The 16,174-nt window shown below is 41.3% G+C and overlaps 1 protein-coding gene across 2 annotated transcripts; it reads right to left on the bottom strand.

Moving 5' to 3' along the window:
- Window positions 1-5,917: 5,917 nt before the first annotated feature.
- Window positions 5,918-13,131, bottom strand: LOC123191098 (ABC transporter E family member 2). 2 transcript variants are annotated; one of them, XM_044603876.1, is made up of 12 exons: window positions 12,898-13,131; window positions 12,017-12,102; window positions 11,720-11,817; window positions 11,515-11,632; window positions 11,323-11,412; window positions 10,417-10,721; window positions 10,126-10,321; window positions 9,862-10,044; window positions 9,175-9,444; window positions 8,298-8,543; window positions 7,762-7,848; window positions 5,918-6,325 (listed from the first exon to the last, which is right to left on the bottom strand). In XM_044603876.1, the coding sequence occupies exons 1-12, from the start codon at window positions 12,998-13,000 to the stop codon at window positions 6,206-6,208; spliced, it is 1,902 nt and encodes a 633-aa protein (XP_044459811.1). In that variant the 5' UTR covers window positions 13,001-13,131; the 3' UTR covers window positions 5,918-6,205. The 2 variants fall into 2 exon arrangements, with proteins under 2 accessions (XP_044459811.1, XP_044459810.1); XM_044603875.1 differs by lacking the exon at window positions 7,762-7,848 and having other exon boundaries at window positions 12,898-13,130.
- Window positions 13,132-16,174: the final 3,043 nt, after the last annotated feature.

The following is a 16,174-nucleotide window of genomic DNA, read 5'->3' as shown; positions in this document are numbered from 1 at the left end:
GCCGTGAAGGGATTGACAACCCCTTTATCGCGTTGGTTGCGAGGAGTTTATTTGTTTGTGTAGGTGCGAGGGACTCGTGCGTGGCCTGCTACTGGATTGATACCTTGGTTCTCAAAAACTAAGGGAAATACTTACGCTGCTCTACTGCATCACCCTTTCCTCTTCAAGTGAAAACCAACGCAGTGCTCAAGAGGTAGCAGACTTTTGAGCCAAGATCCCCTATCACCGGTCCGCATCCATGGTTGTCTGAGGCATCGCTAGGTGGCCTCCCATGCATCCCCTTCTCACAGGATATTAGGTATGTCGTATTCCATAGGAAAAACCACAAAGTCTCGAACTTCTACCTTCGAGGCATAAAGCGATCTAGCCATACACCTATCAGGTCTGAGGACTATTCCAAAACTAGGTTCAGTGTTATCTACGTGGGAAATTCGCAGGGAAACTTAGACATGGAGCACCTACTCAGTTGGCTGCACGATTGCTTGAAAAACTCGTTTATGCGATTAATCCTTACTTTCAATTTGTGGGGTCCAAACTCTCTTTGTGGCTCCACTTGAACTGTCCCTCCGCTCTCTGTGTCACATTCATGTTGGTTTAGAGTGGACGTGAAATTTCACTTCCGCATGTTGGCCGAATGATGTGGCATTCACACCGGTGCGGTAGTTGAGAAAGTTGCTCAGCTCGCCACTCGCTCTCTACACCACGTTAATGCCAGTTCAGAGCTGACATGGCCTAGCAGGATGAGGGGACGACTTCCTACCCCATTCAAGCAGGGTGATCGTCCATCCGCCTGCCTGGCATTCGCGTCGGCGCGATGAAATGAGAAGCCACTCCGGGCGCCTACTACTTAATGACCACATGCTACACCATAAACTGCACACCCTACAAGCCCCACATCCATCCTTCTGAGCCGCCGGAGTACCACCTCTTCCCTCCTTCCTTTGACCTCCATGAGCAATGTCCAGGATTCACAGTGGGTGGTGAAAGACTCTTTCACTGCGGCGCCGCCACAAAATCGCGGTCGAGGTGGACGCTTGGCATGCCCAACACGCGGCCCGTGTTACGAAGGGAGAGCCTTCGAACTATCTGGAGGAGGATAGATCGGAGCTTGGATAAGGAGGATGCAATGATGGAGGAGGCAGACGAGGAGGATCAGGTAAACACTGTGGGTATCGTGCCCGAGGCACACTGCAACACTGTCATGGCATAGGTGCAACTACAGGAGCAGGCGCCGACGCTATATATCCGTGTCTCGGATGCTGCAAGAGTAGCAACTATAGAACCTGCATTTCCTCGAGTAACACCGGCTCGAGGAGTACCAAATCATCGGCAAGCAGGCAAACGAGGAGCAATCACGGCCATGCTCGCGGAGAATCCAGGCTTCATGGATGAGCAATGGGTACTGTACAATTTCGTGTGCAGCGCCCGAACCATTTGCCGCGAACGGTGGCAGCTCCCCGTCAACGATGCAAAGTACGACTACATGTTCGATGAGATAGCGGCAAAGTCAGAGCTGGGGCGGTGCATACGATGGTGAATGGGGACACAGCCAAAGTTAGCAACTCCACGACGTTCGTGTCATGCAGCAACGACTACAAGGTGGGACCATTTGGGTCGGTCGTCGACCTCACGTCCACCGGCAACATTGACAACCAGATGGCGGATACAAACGAGAAGCATGACGCGGGACATGGACGTGCCTACGTCCGGCGAAGATTAAACTAGGGCTGATTAATTTTGCTGTGTAAAAATAATCTTAATATAAATAAAAATCTCGTGTCCGCTTTTATTTGATGCATCGGGTTGAATGACCGGTTTCTATAAATCTATCCGCGGACATGTCCAGACGTGTCCATGAACAGTTGATGTGTCTGTTTAGGGTATTGTGTTGGATTTGCCTGAGATGGATCAAAGAGGATTCAAACTCAAAGACGTGTGCAAGTCCACACACTCAGCTCGGTCCATGCATGCTTGCTCACTGGTTGTTGCTGCTAGCCTTCTTTCCTGGAAGCAGGAGGCTGAGCAGTTAATTAATTCTGAAATTTTCGTTTTTTTTCTTTCAGAAAGATAATATGTATTCATGGTCGGGCACTCGCCGTGATTATTTATTGAACGGAGCGGACATGTTTTGAGGGAGATCGGGTGATGTGGGAGTCGTTCGGTAGTTTTATCAGAAAACTCTGGTGTGCTAGTTAACTTTCTCATAGAAATATTTGTTCGGTTTCTATACATATTGGAGAATATGCATTTCAAGAAGAAATCTCACGAGTTCACGTCCAAATAATCTCCCTTTGTTCACATGCATATTCTTACATGTTTACATACAAACATACCCACACTCAAAAAGAAAATATTTTGTGTTTACTTGCATATTTGCGCATCGGCCACCCTAGGTTTATATACATATTTGTGTGCTAATTATATGGCAGTCCAAAAAATCTGGTGATAAGATGGACCATCCTCCCTCCTTCTCCTTGTACTTGCCAAACACAAGTGATGGCTTGTAGGCGGAGCGCTAAGATCCAATGGATCGTCAACGACGCGAAGCGCGAGGAAGCGTTGAGGAGGCGCCTCCCTACGCTCGCGAAGAAGGCTCAAGAGCTAGTGATCCTCTGCAACATTCCAATCTGCCTCTTGGTCTGTATTCCTGGTGAAGCCCGGCCGGTCCTACAGTGGCCATCACCAGAGGAAGCCACTGCTCTCTTGCAGCGGTATGGCAACATATTAGACTCAAAAAAACTCAAGAATAAGGTGGATGCCGCCGGCTTCATCCAGCAGATGATCATCTAGGCAAAGGCGAGGTTCTTGAAAAACTACCAGAAGAACCATGACCTGAAGATCAATTTGTTGCTCAATCACCTCTGTGGTGGCCATCGAAGCTTTGGCGAGATGCCCCTTGACATCCTCCATGTCCTTGGAAAGAGGGTAGAGATGCAACTCAATGCAGTCAATGCTAGTGTTGGCGCTAGTGTCGCCTCCACCGCACGAGCAAGATGCGTCACTGGCCATGCTGCCATCTCCTCTTGCACCCATTGAATCCATTCATGTGGTGCCAGCGACCGAGGTAATCTCAATGAATGATCATTAATTTGGTGCAGCCACCTCAGCTAATGGGGCGAACTCCTCTTCTGCGGTACAAGTGCCTGACAATGTGCAGATGGTTGATCCTCTCCGTATGGTACCGTTGCCTCCTTCGATGGTGGATCCATTGCCTAATGATGCTTTTGATGCCCCCATGACCCATGATAATGATTCCCTCCATGGTAGCTACCTCTTCGAGGTGCTCAATGCAAACAACGGGCACACTGTCGCTACGACCAGAAATTGCATGTTGTCTTATTCAAGGCAAGGATATTTTTCTCGCCGTCGTTAAGCACATACTTTGAGTGCATCAAGGGTTGCACTTTTCTACCTACTGCCTAGTCTATGCAATATACAGGGTGATCCATCTTCAGCATCATTTGCTTTCATTGATTCATTGAGTTCGATTCATAGTGCCATTATGTTCCTTTCTTGGACTCCATGAGCTGGTATGGATTTTTTTTATTTCTTATATATGTGTATGTTTCCTTCTTTAAATGACATCCAGTGTACTTTCCATCAGATTCTACAGTGTAATCTTGTCATATCATTAATTAATAAAATATGTTGTTGTCAAACTATTAGTAAGAAATTTGTTGGCATCAATTTTAGATTGGTTATCTACTTTTGATCTTGTTTGTTGCAAGTTTTATTCATGAAACAGGCTCCCGTGGGTCATGCCACTAGCTCGTTTTTTGTCATAGTAGAATAACTAGGCAAAAATCGTGAAAATGTAATACATCAAGGGGTCCACTCCCTACCTAATGCGTCTTCTACATGCAGAGGCATGATGAACGGTATATCTACCATTGCCTTTAATTTATTTTGCTTTATTATACATTGTTTTTGTTGGAATCTTATGTCCCATTTCAGTTACTTCCATCGAGTCACCAGTTTGATTTCGTGCTGAAGGAGGACGATGGCAGAACGATGTTGGTGAGGGCAAATGTGATTAAATCGATTTCTTTTCATATGGATGCTTATACTATATAATTATAACGCATGCATCTTTAGCCACCCCCAACGTTTAGATTTCCTTCATATTACTACTCATTAGAACACCATGTTCGTGATATTTTAATGAGAAGCCAGTGTTACTTGGCCCCCTCAATGTTCGATACTGGCCTCGTCGGGGAGACTCTTAGAATTTAGATTTCAGACGAATGATGGATTTGTGGTCGTAAAACTAGCAGGAGCCCTGCGTCTTGGGGGTTTTGCCGAAGATGAACTTTCCCCAGCCTGCGAGATGATAGGACAGACAAGACAATCAGTTTTTGTACTCAAAGATGGCCGGTATTCAGTGTTCGTCTATTTCATGTTAAACTCATCCTTGGTTTGCATCAAGGGTTGTGCAGCTTGTGCTCATGTACCGACAGTTTTCTTTAGTTTACTTTGCTTGAATTAAGATTATTGTTGGGAAAACGTTTGGAATCATTCGGCTGATAACTCGCTCGCGCCATCCGCACACGCAGCCGTTTGATCAGGCAGACACGATTTGGGTGAGTTGTCACCCTATCTGCTTCTCAAACACGTGAACCCCACGGCTATTACTCCTTCATGTCTCAGTTTGATTCTCAAAACCGTGATGTAGATGTAGCTAGAGAAATAACTCTGGCTCACACAAACAGACGCCTACCACCGTTCAACCACAACCGTTAACAACAAACAAAACACCACGTAGGCAGTGGCAAATAGAAAATAGTAATGTTTAATCTTTGGGGGGGGGGGGGGGGGGATGGAAGCCAGTTGGATTTTGTTGGATCCAACATCGACGTGTCACCCTTCATATTCCAAACAAACAAAGTTTATGATTTTTTTCATTGTTACCATTGATCTGGAGCCATGCAGCTGCCCAGCCCTTTTCTCACCATTGAAACAAATGTGGTGTTGCAGAACCCTTTGCACGAGACCTCATATTGGAGAAACATTTGCAGCAGAGGTTCTGTTGCATAATTATTATTATTTCGTCTTAACTCTTTTGCAACATGAATGTTGTTACAGAACAACTTCTGCAACACAGATGATGTTGCAGAATTTTTTTTTGTCTCGACTTTTTGCAACATGGATGTTGTTGCAGAAGGACTTCTGCAACACAGATGATGTTGCGGAAAAATTGTTAAGGTGGTCAAGCATGCGTCAGTGGTGGAGATTCTGGCTGGCCAATGGAAATGAGGAGAGGAGAAATAGGGTTGGCTTTCTCGCACAAATAAATAAACAGGGTTTGCTCTTAGATTAGTGTTTTTTTTTCTCACTCTCGTCTCTCTTTAATCATCTTACCTATGAGCACTTGTAGAGGTTGTCTCATTCCCTTCATTTTTGCTTGTCTCCCAATTAAAAAAATCAAAAGGCATTTTCTTAAGGTTCAAAACAATCCAAAAAAAATCCATCGAAACTTATGTGTTCCGCATGAGCGTGTGAAATTTTCTTAAAAAATATTGTGATTCATGGGCTGTACAAAAAAGTTCCGGCCAAACAACAAAAAAGAAGGGCCCATTTTGAAAATACACATTTCTTTCTTCTGTACACCATGTGTGAAAGTATAACATTGTGAAATTTTACACATACATAGTAACATGTGTATGTGTTCACAAAAGAAATCAGAACTTTTTACGCTGCAAAAATTTGAATTTACAAAACAAGCTCCCAACAGCTCGAGCTCCGTTGGCATTTTTAAGACTCATGCAGTTCATGCTAAAATAAATTGCATTGCTGTGCATGAGTATGAACTGATAGTCGTGTGCGACCTTTCCGTACATAATTTCTGCAGTTTAAACCGGTAGCTTTTTCAAAAGAAAAATGCAAATGCATAATTAGAAAAACCCAGCGACACGAGAAAGAGCAGAAACATAACCATCCGATTCAGATCAGGTCTGGCTTTGCATGTATGCTAATTCAATTAGTAGCTGCTAATTAAGTAACAAAGATAACAGAGTTGCTTTTGACCTGGGACAGAGCAGGTGCAGTTCGCTGTCTCATCTGCCAAATCTCTCCAACGTCAGTATAAAACCCAGGACAAAAACGGGGACAAACCCAGGTATGTCTGTCTATCCGAGCATAATTCAATTCACCTAAAAACAAGATCAGTCAAACTGAATTCTCTCCGGAGGGGCGGTGCGCCAATCAGTCAGTCATCGAGGTAGTAGTAGGACCCGGCGGCCTTCTGCTCCCGGTCCTTGGTTGAGTCCATCTTGTTGATCCGAGGCCTGTAGTTGGTCGGGTCCCTCCGAAACGTGATGTCAAGGTGCTGCCAAACCAGAAGGAACAAAACAACAGAAATTAGCGCTGAAAACTACAGATGCAAAACTCTACGTGCTGCTCAAATCAAGTGATGCTGGGAGAGGGATATGACTGCTTATACATCTTAGAAGGTTTCGATTCCAACTACACAAAATAGTAGATAGATACACATTTCTTTCATATTTTGCACAAAAAATTGGCAATCAAGCACAAGAGATAGCGGCTAGGAGATGTCGCATGCCGCAGTCCATAAATGCATCATACTGAATTATGACTCTGCCCATTCAGTTTATGGGCATATCCAACTAAGTATTAATGCTATTTCTTCCAATTCAATTTGCCATTATCGCAATCACACTGAACTGCAAACAAGACTCAACCTTGAAATTAGTTATTTAGTTTACATAGTAAAAACATTTAAGCTAATAGCTGGAAATTTTACCAAAGTGCAACTTGACAAGAAAGACATTAAAGCAAAGCCCATTGAAGTAGTTACCACATTGGTAATTTTCAGCACTACCCATTGTCAGGTGTGCACCCCTGTTCAATGGGCTTTGCCAACTTGACATGAAACATTAAAGCAATTACCACACTGCGCACCCGTGCTTCATTTGCTCACAGTTCGCTGGTTAGTGTTAGTTAACTAGCTGAACAGGTTTCTGGGTATTATGCAACATATTTTATACAATCTTGCATATATGTAACTGAAACTTTCCTCATAATTGATTTTCTTATTAGCATATTGACAGACATGAAGATGAGCCAAGAAGGGCACCTCCACGCGACACGTACATGCTTGGTTCCAAACCGAAGGACTGGGGTAAAGCACGGGTAAGAGAACTCCGGATTTAGCGTTATTTGTGTCAGTGCAACAAACACAGGTGTCAGCTTGAATTTCATTTCATAACTATGAAGCTCAAAATTCAGCCACTTCTCCATTCGGTTGCCATGGCAGCAAAGCAGAGCAGGAAGATACATGTTTTAAATCTGTACTGTCGATGGGGTGCCCCCACTTTTCCCATTCGGCAAAACAAGATGTCCTGACTAAATTCTACAAAGAACTGATGGAAACCCGATCCAACACTTACTTTGGCATTGACATGGTTCAGCTATATTCAGATCAGATTGGCTTGTCTTCTATGACTACTGCGTTTTCAGACGAGATTATCAGAGCTATAAGAGATGTGCCGAGGGATAAAAGTCCAGGACCGGATGGTTTCGGCTCAGCTTTCTACAAAGACTTTGCAAGCCATTAAAGATGACATAATTGCTTTCTCCAATCAGTTCCATTCTGGGAAGCTGCAACTGGAGAGAAATAATAGATCTTTAATGATATTGCTTAGGAAGAGAGACAATGGCAACTCTCCTGGTACCGTCTGACCGATCTCGTTGCTCAATTGTTGAGTTAAATGGATTACTAAAGTTTTAGAATTAATAGATTACTTTGCTCGTTAACAACGACCAGCCAGGATTTGACAAGGCGCGACGCATTGCAGATAATTTCTTATATGCAATGGATTTGGTCCAAACCTGCAGAAAAAGGAAAAAAGAAAGGCTTTTGACACTGCCTCCTGGGACGCACTGTTCTCTGTTCCAAGGACCAGAGGGTTTAATGATCACCGGATTGGATGGATGGAAGCACTCTTAACCACGGCCAAGTCATCAATTCTATTCAAAGGAATACCAGAAGACCGGATCAACCTTAAAAGGTGATTAAGGCAGGGAGACCTTCCCCCCTGCTCTTCATTGTGGTGGTTGGATGTGTTGCAGGCTTCGACACCCCGTCCTAGATTCTCAACCCTGCCCTGTGCTACAATGTGAAGATGACACTCTAATTGTGATAGAAGGGGAGGTTACTCAGACCAAGTTGTTGAAGGGTATTTTGCTTTTGTGCCCATCAACTTAACTGACCAGGAAAGCTCGTCGATTGCCCTAGCTTTCTGCTTCCCTAGATGGATGGATGTTGCTTATGCACTTACCGATAGGAACCTGTTCATCCCAGACACCAGGGATTGCGGCGTGCAGGCAGTGCACTCGACGGAGGGGCGCCCTTCGTAGACCACCACCTTGTCCGCAAGGTAGGCTGCCATGATGAAGTCGTGCTCGACGATGAACGCCGTCTTCTTGGCATGGAGGATGAACCTCTTGATCACCTTCGAGGCGACAATGCGCTGCTCCGAATCGAGGTACGCACTCGGCTCATCAATAAGGTAGATTTCTGCAGGCTGAAAAGTACATAAACACAAGTTAGTTAGTTAGTTAGTCATCCACACACGTTGATGACGGTACTCATATTCTTGTATCCCACATCTGTTGTGCTAGCTGAGTCTCATCCATATTATGCTGTCGTACAAAATCTCTTTCAGCAAACATTGAAGAAATAGTAACCAGCAACTGAACATGAATCACTTGGCATGTTGCAAATGAAATTATCTCTTATAGCATCTACAATAAACTGGTCTGAAGTTATATCCATGTCAACAATTAATACAGCCGTTACAGCCATTTTTTTATCTTGGCACAAATTCATACAACAATATGACTTCAATGTCACCAAGTCCACCTTCCATGTTTCTCTAATTCTTTACCTTCTCACTGCTGGTATCTCTCAGACCATGTGAAGTAGGAATGACATCTTTTCAAACACATTTTGTGCTTTATCTAATGCTCTTGGTTTGGTTTTAAAAAATGCTCTTGAATTGCTGTTAACAAAATGCTCTTCATTTGCATGTGGAGGTTATATCTCATGCAAGATACTGTTGTCAATACAGATGAGGTGGTCAAACATGAACTATGGTGTCCTGCTAAACCAAGAATACTAAGCAACAGTTCAGAACTTCAGATACAAGGAGATACCTGTCCAAGGCAAAGACATAGAGCCACCCTTTGGAGTTCTCCACCTGATAAATTCAGCACCTCCTGATCCATGAGCTGCTCAATTTGTAGTGGCTTCATTACATCGGATATAAACTGAGGATGAGTATATGAATCGCGTATTTTCTTATGAAGCAGTTGCCTCACTGAGCCCGGGAATTTTGGGCTAATCTTTTGGGGCTTGTAGGACACATTAAATTCAGGAATTTCGATCTCAACTCCATCCACGGTATCTGGCTTCAAGTGCCCAGCCTGTTCGATCATAAAAGACAATGAACATAAGAACCAAGGGCTTCATCAATTTAAATGCAAATTAGATTACAAACTTCTTGTATAGAAGAGTAGCTATCTGGTAACAGTTTTGACTTAAGAACAGTTCTCAGGAATTGAATGGTTGCTATAAATTTAAGAAGTGGATAAGAAAAACAAGATACCATTGCTTCTGAAAATTCTGACCATGAAATGGTTGATCGTAATACGTAAGACTGGAGTTATCACATTATCAAAGAACTTACAGAATTATAGGTCTAGAGCACAAAGCTTCCATTTGTATCATTTTAGTCATAACGCTATTTACACAAATATAGCAGTGCCTTGCAAGATCAAGAGCACAAAGTACACTATATATAGAGAGAAGATAGGGGAGAAGTAACGGGTGGAGAGATGTACCAGCATTCTGATGAATGTAGTTTTCCCTGTCCCGTTCTCACCAAGCATCACAACAATCTGAGAATCAGTGAATTCACCTTCCATGACAGTGAGCTTGAAATCTGCTAGGGTTTTGCTCATGGTAGGGTACTTGTATCGTTGGTATGCTTCAATCTCCTCCGCGTTGTCTTGTGTATCCACAATCTAAGAGGGCAATATAAACATCAGAACATATTTTCATCATGGAACAAGGATCTGAAATACCATCTGCGTATCTTGCCTTACCTTAAATGTAAGAGATTCATCTCGGAACCGAAGATTTTCAGTTGGAACAAATCCAGCCAGGAAAATATTGATACCTTCTCGGACTGAAAATGGCAGTGTAACTACACCATAAGCTCCCGGCTTTCCATATAAGCAGCAAATGAAGTCGGACAAGTAATCTAAGACGCTCAAGTCATGTTCCACAACAATGACGTAGCTGGAAACAAAATCAGAGTACTTGTCAGTAAAATTTTCAAAGATTTTATTAGTCAAAAGATTCAAAATATATCCATGAAAACAAATACAGATTACCTGTTCGATCTCAGCAAGGACCTAATGACTTGTGCAGCCTTCAGTCTCTGCTTAACATCAAGATAACTTGATGGTTCATCAAACATGTAAATTTCTGCACTTTGCACAGCAACAACTGCTATTGCAAATCTCTGGAGCTCACCGCCAGAAAGATCTCCCACATTTCGGTCAATAACTTGGTTCAATTCAAGGTCAACGCACAGCTCAGCTTTCATATCCCTCTCATCTTTCAGCTCAAGTACTTGCCCGACATTTCCATGGACAGCTTTTGGAATGTGGTCAACATACTGAGGCTTAATGATTGCCTGCAGAGAGAGTGCAAGGAATCATCAGAAGTATTCAACTGTTCAAAAAACATACAGTAGTACAACAGTCTATTAGAAATATGAAAGAGCAGGTATTTGTATGTCAGACAGTAACAGAGGGCATGGTAACAAATGCATGACTAAATAATATCAGGAAGACTAAACCATAAGATATAGAGTATGCTATTACGTATATGCTTAATTTTGCAAGTTTGCAACACTTCACATAGTAACGTGTTATCTCAAGGCATCCACATTAGAAGCATTAATACAAGAATCGCTGTAGCCATGGTTTTACTAAAATGATCATTGCATATTACTATTTGAAGGACAAAAGAAGTTGAATGTTTACCATAAGTGCGGTACTATATGCCTACTCTAGGTACATTAGACTATCTACTACAAGCATATCGTTGAATGCATAAGTGGGAGAGAATATTGCTACTAGCCTGCATGCCTATTTTCACATATGATAAAACAGAACAGAAAAATAACACGGCAAATGAAAAGGTTATCACAAGCTTCTTGTTAGAAACTAAATAGTAACAGACCCTGCCTGAATTACGAACACAGTGAATAAAAAACTGTGGCAATACAGTACCTTCATGTTATCCTCCAATAAACGTGTAAAATAATTCTGAAGTTCAGAGCCACGGAAGTATGTAAGGATCTCCTGCCAATCAGGTGGATTCTGCAAAAAAAAAAAGGAGAAGTGCAGAGCTAAATAACACTATCTTGAGCAGTTCACTGAATACGGAAGAAACTTTTTGTGCAGGAGGTATGGGATATATACTTTGAATCGTCCCAAATTTGGTTTCAGCTTGCCAGCTAAGACTTTAAGCGCTGTGGACTTTCCAATTCCATTGGTTCCAACAAGTCCCAAAACTTGACCAGGCCTTGGTACAGGCAGCCTGCAAGTGCAAAATTAGTAATTGCACAAATGACAAATAACACACAACTTGATACAAATCGAGAAGTCTTGATCAAACAAAACTTACCTGTGCAATTTGAATGTATTTGGCCCATAGCGATGGGTGGTATCCTTTTCCAGGTCTTTTGGGAGGTTGATGATCTCGATGGCATCAAATGGGCATTTCTGCAGCAAGAATTAATTACAGACAAATGAGAAAACCAAATAGTAGAGCACATACAAAGACCATGCAATTTAGTACTCCCTCTGTAAACTAATATAAGAGCATTTAGATTACTAATTTAGTGATCTAAAAGCTCTTATATTAGTTCACGAAGGGAGTAGCTGTGTTGGAAGCTGTCAGCATATGCATATAGACATATACCTTGACACAAATACCACAACCGATGCACAGCTCTTCAGAGATGAAGGAAACCTTGGACGCCGGACCAACTTCAATGCATAACTTCCCTGTGCAACAAATTAAGCAGCAAATTGTCGTAATCCAGTTCAATCAGAATAGGCCATGGTCTCAAAGCCGAAAATGTATACAATCAGAATAAGCATGCATCAGGATATATTACAAACGCCACACCGAGTCGAGTGTAGAGCTATTGCGCACAAACAAAATAAGTGATACGCTACAAACCTGCGCGCCAGATGCAATATGTCCTTCACAGGCTACAATACGTATAGTCAAATTGTCAATCAACCGGGGAGCCGGTCGTATAAAATTTGCTCTGGGCATGAACATGGTCCCCGAAACACAACCTTTCCTTCACCACCAATTCAAGTTAGACGTTGCAAAAATAGGCAATTTTTTACACATGGCCTTCTTCAAGCATGTTTAACCCAGATATTTTAGAAGATGTAGTCAAAGCTTTCGACTTTACCACTGACCGGACCTAATTTGTCAAAACTCAAAAGCACAGCCTCAATTCTTTTCAAGAGGCGGAGAGAGCACTTAAATTGGTCGCATGCTCGCATGCACGAGAACAAGATTAGTAAAAGAGCCCGTAGCAGGAGCGACACTGGTAGTGGTGCGGGCTGGAGAAATCAAGGGGGCGCCTTGAGTGCCCAGCAGCCAGATCTCGCGAGCAATTCGGCCAGAGGCGCCAGATCAAAACACCACGCACGCACGGACTCGAAAAGCAGCCGAATCAACCTGGGGATCTAGTCGACCAAACGACCTCGCGTCTCCCGTCCGGCCGGCGGCCCGCCGAGTGGGGGCAAGAGGAGGAGAGGAGAGGGGGAATTCAGCGTTACCGGTCTTGACGACGGGGCAGCTCTTCTTGCACTCCTGGCGGCACTTCTTGGGCTTGCAGCGGTCTTCGTTAACGATCGCGATCCGCGTCAGCCGGTCCGCCATCTCCCCCGCTGGCGGCGGCGATCGCGGGCGGCGTGGAGGGAGGAAGCCCTAGCGGCGGCGGCGGCGCGAGTGGCAGGTGTCGGCTGCTCGAACCGACCCGAGGCTGCCTGCAGGTCTTATTTTTTTAGCGAAATCCCGAGGCTGCAGGTGGGCTCTGCTACTGTTTGCTGCGAACCGACTCGACTCGGGCCGGTAGGACGGATAGGATACGAGTTGCTTTCCTTCTCTCTTTTTTCTGCTTTTCCTGTTTCTTTTCCTTCTTCTTTTTAACAATTTTTTTCCTTCTTATCTATACCTATACCTCTTTATCTTTATCTTTATCTTTATCTTTACCTATAATATATATATAAATATATAAATATAAATAAATATAATAATAAAGAGAATTGGGTTTCTGTCGTCCGTCATTAAAACTGCCCCTGAGGTTGTAAAGAATTACCCACCATGCCATTGGTAAGTGAAAAAAACGGTTCGGTTTGCTCCTTCTAAAATCCGCGACAGGCTCGGTTATTAAAATTAAGCCCCTGTAGTCAATAATGTGCTGGTGGTTGGCGTAGTGGTGCGAGCCTCACCTCTCTATTTGGGAGACCCAGGTTCAATTCCCCTTTTTCTCTTTACTTCTTTTTCTCTCCTATTAATGTTGGTAGGCGTAGGATATTACTACTCGCCCCAGCGTCACTTAGCAGATGGGCTGCACAATGTACCAATTACTCTATTTTCATTCTTTCTATTTTTGGACATATTCAAAAATTTCAAAAAAAACTCATAAATTACAAACCCTAACTTGAAAACTAACATGTTATATATAGAAATCCCTTAAAAAGATGTGTAGATTTCAAATATGGTATTATATATTAATCACTTTCAATGTAAAAAAAACTCATAACTTTCAAACCCCAACTTCAAATCTGACATGTTATATATAGAAATCCCTTAAAAATATGTGTAGATTTCAAATATGGTATTATATTAATCACTTTCAAATCCTAACTACATATCTAACATGTTATATATGGAAATCCCTTTAAAAAGATATGTAGATTTGAAATATGCTATTATATTAATCATCATTCCTAAAATTCCATTTATGATGCAACCTTTATTAATATTTTCTTTATATGGGGTATTTTGAAAATCCCGTCTTAACGTTGATATTTCTGTTGTCTAATAAATTGGAAACATGTTGAGTACATTTCACAAATAATACAACCTTATGAACTTTGCGCGACATCACTTATCATGCTGTTTCTCATGTGGCATTGTGAAAGATTTGAAGGGATTCGCCGATGCTGTCAGGTGTGTGTATGAGGGATGATTTTTTTTTTCCGTTTCAACGCATGGGGAATAATGCCTTTTCGTGGAATCTGAAGCATGCATGGTTAAAAAACAAATTCCGAATCATACACCTGATTTCATGAAAATTATTGTGACCTCTTCAAATAAAAAATTCGTTTTAGTGTGGTATGTGCAAATCCGTTTATTTTGTTTCCTTCTATATGAAAGATAATTGAGTTGTACTTTAGACTTTATAGGTCTCCGTGCATGTATGTTTAGAAGAAATTTGGTAACAAAAATCAGTAATGGGCATGTGGTAACTTACCAATTAAACCTTAATTTCTTATATATGTACATACATGTACGATCCTCATGATTTAGGCTCTCAATGATAAATCAAATGATGAAGGTAATGACTCCTTATACTGCAAATTAACTAGGAAGGTAATTTAGATATTTAAATTAATCAATTATTTCATGATTGAAGTGTAGCATCTCATACATGCATTTTAAAACCATTGGTAAAATATATATTACATGGCTGATGCAACAGAATGTTGTCTTGGGTCATTGGGCCAGGGAAGTGTGTTTTGATTCTCCCGGTGCAACGCATGGGCATATTTGCTAGTACACTAACAAAGTAAGGTACGTTTCTCCGAATTTTTTCATCTGTTCACCAACGAATAGATTATTTTTATCCGAGATGGTACTAAATTTCTGTGCGTTCATCTGCTATAAAAGAAAAACGGTTTGTGGATTTCGTATCTGGGCCGCGTGCTCAGGCCCAGCAAAGCCAGCCCGCTTATTTTTCAGCCAACACAGCTGGCAGAACCCTATTTGCCGCATGAAGTGTCAAATACTTAAAAGTTCCTACAGGACGCCATATACCGGCCTGGCCCATTTTTTTCATCCTATGTTTTTCTTTTTTATGTTTATTTCTCCCTTTCTTTCTTATTTCCTTTCACTTTTTTCCCTTCCAAATTTAATTTCATTTTCTCGTTTTTTAGTAAACTCGAAATTTTCAAAAACCTAAGAATTTTTTTCCAAGTTTTCGATAAATGTTCCATAATCTAAAAAAGTTTCCGTTTAAAAAAATATTCAACACTTTATTTTATTTTCTTTATGAATTGTTTTTGAAAATAAAAAAATGTTCCCAATTTTTTAAAATTTTGTTTCTCCATAATTATTTATGATTTCCAATAATTCTTTTCGCATTTGAAACAATGTTTCAAATTTAAAAATGTTGTTGTTTCAATGAAATATTTACGAAATTAAAATGATTTTATTAGTTGAAAAAAAACATTTTCAAAATTGTTCTGAATGTTCAAAAAAATTACCATTTTAATAAAAAAAAGCACTAATTGAAAAAATAGTCAGGTTATTATAAAAGTTTGTGTTTTCAGAAAATGTTCGTGAATTTAAAAAATCCAATTTAAAACTTTCTTGATGTTTTTGTGAAATATTCAGAATTTTCAAAAATCTGTTTGGAATTCAAATTGTTCATGTTTCGAAGAATATACGCAAAATCGTTCTTATTTTTATGATAAGTTCGAAAAAATCAAAAAATGTTTCAAAACTGATGCTGCATTATGTTCTTAAATATGGAGGCCTCCAAATTCAAATGTCAAATTTCATGAAAAGTCAAATTTTTACGTTTCAAAAAATTCTGAAAAAAATACAGATATACTTGAAGCATAACACACACGCGTGTAAATTTTCAGAGCAAAATATGTTTCATCCTCCCAGGCCATGAATTTGTCCTTTTTTGTGCAGATCGCATTTCAAGGTATTTCATCATAGAAATTTACACACATACACATAACATCCTTGTTTACTTGCATAATCTTTTACATTTTTCTAAACAAAAAGTTTGAATTTGAATTTTTCAAAAATTTCAAG

Source organism: Triticum aestivum, chromosome 2A (genome assembly GCF_018294505.1).
Source record: "Triticum aestivum cultivar Chinese Spring chromosome 2A, IWGSC CS RefSeq v2.1, whole genome shotgun sequence".
NCBI lineage: Eukaryota > Viridiplantae > Streptophyta > Magnoliopsida > Poales > Poaceae > Triticum > Triticum aestivum.
The sequence above is the reverse complement of the archived record's forward strand: the minus strand, read 5'-3'. Positions and strand labels throughout refer to the sequence as shown.